Source organism: Saccostrea echinata, unplaced genomic scaffold, assembly GCF_033153115.1.
Source record: "Saccostrea echinata isolate AGI-Se365-2 ecotype Australia unplaced genomic scaffold, CSIRO_AGI_Sech_v1 ptg000025l, whole genome shotgun sequence".
Taxonomy (NCBI): Eukaryota; Metazoa; Mollusca; class Bivalvia; order Ostreida; family Ostreidae; genus Saccostrea; species Saccostrea echinata.
This window is the reverse complement of record NW_026889774.1, coordinates 7,197,702-7,203,289: the sequence shown is the minus strand read 5'-3', so window position 1 is coordinate 7,203,289 and position 5,588 is coordinate 7,197,702. Positions and strand designations below refer to the sequence as shown.

The window sequence follows — 5,588 nt, the reverse complement described above, 5'->3', positions numbered from 1 at the left end:
CAAAATGCTTTTTCGATTTTAAATAATTTTATTGCCTGGAAATGTTAATTGAATACATCACACTTCACGTCAGAAGATTCGGCATACCTATCGATGTTCAGTAAATAAAAAATACATACATATATATATATATATATATATATATATATATATATATATATATATATATATATATATATATATTATATCTTATAGGTGTGACGTATTTTTATTTATTTATTTATTTATTTATTTTTACTAAAACTTTCGTAAAAATGGATAGGTAGCCGAATTCTTTGGTCAAGGGAATTTTTGCAATGGCGTCACCGTGGAACAATGTTTTAAACAAATATTTTTGATTTAGAAAAATCAAAAACGGAATAAAGTAGCTATGAAATCTAAGCATTTTAAAATTACAAGAAAGTTAACGTAAAATGCAAATTTACGCAAAAGCCTGTGCAATGAATGCCAACGGCTCAGACAGAAAAAAATAATTATGCATTAAAAATCTGTCGGATTTGGTTATTGATTGAATGAACCCTGTGGTACAAATTAAGATTAACCGCAGTCGGATCATCAAACATATAAAGCATTTTCAAAGTAATAACGAAATTCGATTCATAAATGATTGTTCTGTATCTACAAACGTCAATATCCTGAATGCATTTACTCCCAAGATTTTCCTGCCCATAGCCAAACTTGGCTCGGTTATGGAATATATCTAAACACGTTGTACTTTAAACACTGACGAAACTGTTTAACTTGAAAGATACCGGTAAATGCCTCTATGAATTATATGATTTAAATTTTTTTTGATGTTTTGCATCTTGTCGACTCCTGTAGAACCGATGAAAACGATATTAGTTGTTGTACCTACTATTTTTTGCTAAGATTTTTTTTAAATACATATACATTCAACTTCAAATTTAATAGATCTTGTTCAATAAACAAAATGTATTGCTTTTAAAAACAAACTCATATTTCTTGATGTCGTTAGTATATGAGTGAGGTAGCACAAGATCTGGCGTCATCACCTCAACGCTTAATGCAGTATACCGGTAAGTATTATCCAGTGTGTATTGGATTTGTTTGGTTAATATATTGGAAAATGCTTTGAGTTTGTCTTCTTTGATATTTTTAATGTTGGAAGTTCCAATAAGTAGAACTGTAAGTAGGTTAGTAGCACTAGTGGATCGGAATTGGTATCTTAAGTGCTTTTTGGTGCTGTAACGGATGTAGTCGTAACTTATTCTTGACTTTTTTAAATAAGGAATTCTACCTTGCTTTGCATTTCTACTGTGTATGACTGTTGGTCATTAATCTTATCTGATATCGGATTGACTTTATCTTATATTTCTTGTAGGTCTGAAGACAGTTTGTCTTGGTTAATGACCAGTTTATTGAGGACTTGTTCAATTCGTACTGCCGCTTCATATAGGCTACTCTGAGTGATTAGAGAGAATGTTTGTCTGCACATTGGAAAGTTTTTAATAACACTGACAAAACTGGTTTCTGCTCTTGTTAAATCATTACTTTTTCATTTATTTATTATTATTGCAGCCCGGAGGACCGGGCTGCTCTAAACATATAAGTATAAGTGTTGGTATATGGGGATTGAGGTGGGAGAAGTTATTCAGAATTAAAGGTTTTCTAAACATTAAAAAGATTGTTAATCAGAATGTTCTTTCCATTTATAAATTACGAGATACACAATAATTTTACTTTCATAAAGTGAATCTGTAAAAATATATATGTTTTTCATATTTAATATATAAAGTTGCTTATCATTTACATGTACTATCGAAAAAAAACGACAGGTCCCTTTTTTTAGAACATCGAATTTTACTTATTGCATAAAAACGTACTTTACACAGTTCTTGTTTTATAATCTTAAAGTGAAAGACATTTTTGAAAATAGGTGATGCATGTGTCTGGTTTCAAATTATATTTTATGCAGCTAACATTTACTTGAGGAATTGATAAAGTTTAAAAGGGTATCGTTTTTGTTCGATTTTCATCCGACTATAAGTTTTCAAAATAGTCTCTACTATCGTCTCCATCATTTAGACGCATGCCTTTTTCACACATATCGAAGCGGTTTGATGATCAAGACTCATTTCCATTGTTTACTTTATTTATTTCCCGGGCGACAATTGATGGTTACATCAATGTTTTCTTGTTTTTATTATTGTTTTAACTGATGTTTGTGACTTTTCATCATCAACTTCAGCCAGGACTACATCCAAAATTTGTAATAGCTGCGAAAAATGCTTCTCTACAAAGATGCTATAATTGTGACCCTGTACCCGAATAGTTCCTGTTGAAACAGAGTAAGGTTTATATCAACGAATTTGGGGCAGTCTGATCATACATTTCAATAGTTATAGTCGGATTTGGCGCAATGCTATCCATGGACTAGTAGGCACATCCCTCCATACCACTAGGGCTCCACTAATGTGACCAATGTTGTCGAAATAAAAAAAATCGCTAAAGTTTTGATCAATGGAAGGATTCTCTCAGCATTAGTATGAAATGTTATGATTTTGCACCTTCTTCTTAAATATTACTATCAATATCTTCGAACAGAGAATTTTAGGCTTTATCTGTTCTCGGCTGCAGTTTTGTGGGTAGGCATGTTGCTTGGTATTCGTTTAAAATGCTCTTCATGTCTAAATTAATTGCCAGATCACTAACCCTGATGTTTCTAATTAATTCTAATGAATAAATTAAAAATATACATTTATCAAAGCAACATTCGATGAGGTGCAAATTACGGCACATCCGTATCACACAGGACACACTAACCCACCCACAAACACACAGTTGCGTTACTATATCCCCTCCAACTCCGTTGCCAGGGGATAATAAGTTCCGATTTGAAAATTTCAGTTATGTAGAATGTATATAATATTGAAAGCAATTTACATTTTACTCCTGATTCACCGGTATTAAAGCACAAAATCGAGTCCATAATTATTTTATAGTAGCATGAATGTTTGTAGTGCTAAAAAGATTAGAAATAAACGAATGTACAGCGTATTTCGTCGGGGTAACAAAACGTCACCTGGTCACAATTTGGTTTTCTGTTTGCTTTTATTTTTGTAGAGTTACATAAAGATTGTCGAAAGTATCTCCTATAACAATTTCGGACAAACTTACTAAAACGGTCACGTACCAATTTTAAAGGGAACATTTTGTCAGAATTTTAATTTTTATATATGAAACCTCTCCTCTGAATGCTGAACAACTCGCCCCCAAGAGAACTCGCCCCCAATTCATGACAACTCGCCCCCAGTTAAGACAACTCGCCCCCAATTGAGGACAACTCGCCCCCCAGTTAAGACAACTTGCCCCCAGTTTTAAGAAAGCAACACAAGTCAATTATATTTTTTTAATCTATCTATCTATCTATCTATATATCTATATCTATCTATCTATCTATATATTAATTTTGACTTTTTTTTTTAATTTAAAATCTTCCTGATGTCAGTTTCACTTAAAAAATTGTATTCCCCTTTCACAAAATATAACAAACAATCGAAAATAAATTTTCTAAACTCTATTGAAAATAAAGCATATATACATGTAATATAAAAACTAATATTTATTTTCATCACTATATCTTCGTTCAATTCACAGTTATTTTCACTTTCATCACACATCATTATTTACATTTCAGCACGTTTTTCTTCTTCACTCACTGTCCGTTGTAGATCTGTCCACATTTCTTCAGAAGTTTGCTGGCACTGATGGATCCATCGTTGTAGTTGTCCCAGAGTTAGTTGATGCGGCACTGTAGAAGTCTTGTAGTCTTTCGTTGGTATCTCCGGAGTTTTTCCTCGCTGATCATCTTAAGTTGGTTCGGGATGCAGGCAGCTTCCTTGAAGAGAAGAATCACAAGCACATAGAAGGGCAGGTTGGACTTCTGGGCTCTCCTGTTGATGCGGTGGTGCCATCCTTCGACGTCGTTGTTTGTCCTCACAGCCATACGGTTGACGGTCCAAGATGATGGTGTCCAGATGTCGCCGTTGATCCAGGTCCTCTCTTTGTAGTTGGTCAGCTGTATCAGTCGGTCGCTGGTGACGGTCTCCTTCAGTGTGTTGAACGCGACAGGAATCTGTTCCTCTGGCAGAAATGGCAGGGCAAGCAGCTTCCTAACACTTGAATACACCATCCCGCTGGCTGTAGTCCATCTGCAAACTAAAAATTAATATTTATATCTATATACGTTTCCATACACATTGTATATTTCAAACTTCGTATATTTATTTATCAAATATTACAACATTCTTTATCATTCTAAAATTAAAGTTAAATTAAGTACACTCTGAAAATCATTTATTGTAATATAATACATAAATAAGTATACCTGTAATCTAATCTCCTGAACATGACGCCATACTGCTTGTCCCCAGTGAAAAGCACAACCGTGTATCCGGATGCCACGCAACATAGACTTCGCAGCTCTCCACATTCCCTCCTCGAAGTCTGCAACTAACAACTAGGTGACAGGGAGCGATGGCAGCAGCTCCAAAATCCTGGCAAACACCTGAAAGCAAAACAACATTTATATTAAATAAAGTATAGATTTTTGAAATAAAAATAAAATGATTATTTTTTTCTTATTTAAGAAGGGTTTTTATATCTGCTTGTAGTCCTTCTTCCTTTTCCTTGGCATGAGGACGTAGATCCCTGGGAGCCGTTTCATGTTGTCTCCGGATCTGGCAAAGAAGTGGATCGATAACAGCTGCACAAAAGGCTTGGAAACAATCTTGAAGGTTCCATCGATGTACCACGTCTTTGCTGAAGCAAGGTGTTGCAGTTGTTGGTCTGATGCGAAGATGAGGTGTCGATGATCTCCAACGATGACGTCTCCACTGTAGAAATCCGACGAAGTGTGGCGTTCCAGGAAGTCCATATCAATCTAAAAACAAAAAATGCATTATTCAGAGATTCTAAAAATAATTTTGTAAATTGTACTTATTATTTAAGTACAAATTAATGCTATCATGTGGTATTATTCTTAAATCTTAAAAGATAGCGCAATACTTAGACCTTTTTTAGCTCACCTGAGCCGAAATCTCAAGTGAGCTTTTCTGATCACATTTTGTCCGTCGTCCGTCTGTCTGTCTGTCTGTAAACTTTTCACATTTTCGACTTCTTCTCCAGAACCACTGGGTCAATTTCAACCAAACTTGCCACAAAGCATCCTTGGGTAAAAGGGATTCAAGTTTTTTTCAAATGAACGGCCACACCCTCTTTCAAGGGGAGATAATTAAGAATTAGTGAAAATTTGGTGGTATCTTTTAAAAATCTTCTTCTCAAGAACCACTGGGCTGTAAAAGTTGAAACTTATGTGAAACCTTCATTACATAGTGTAGATTCAAGTTTGTTCAAATCATGACCCCCGGGGGTAGGGTGGGGCCACAATGTGGGATCAAAGTTCTCCTCAAGAACAACTAAGCCACAATTAGTCATATTGATATGGAGTCATCCTCAGGTAGTGTAGATTCAAATTTGTACAAATCATGACCCCCAGGGGTAGGGTGGGGCCACAAGGGGGGATCAAAGTTTTACATAGGAATATATAGAAAAAATCTTTAAAAATC

General features: G+C 34.7%; 1 protein-coding gene across 1 annotated transcript; it reads right to left on the bottom strand.

Annotated features, from left to right (window-relative positions):
- Positions 1–3,682: 3,682 nt before the first annotated feature.
- LOC133192550 (uncharacterized) lies at positions 3,683–4,688 on the bottom strand. The gene is made up of 2 exons (XM_061328544.1): positions 4,349–4,688; positions 3,683–4,172 (listed from the first exon to the last, which is right to left on the bottom strand). The coding sequence occupies exons 1-2, from the start codon at positions 4,369–4,371 to the stop codon at positions 3,758–3,760; spliced, it is 438 nt and encodes a 145-aa protein (XP_061184528.1). The 5' UTR covers positions 4,372–4,688; the 3' UTR covers positions 3,683–3,757.
- Positions 4,689–5,588: the final 900 nt, after the last annotated feature.

What these genes read in the sequence shown, in the direction of transcription:
- LOC133192550 (XM_061328544.1), bottom strand. Translation starts at nt 4,371, where the DNA reads ATGTTCAGGAGATTAGATTACAG. An exon ending in TTCAGGAGATTAGATTACAG is followed by an intron (nt 4,173 to 4,348) that starts GTATACTTATTT and finishes TTTAGTTTGCAG; the next exon opens with ATGGACTACAGCCAGCGGGA.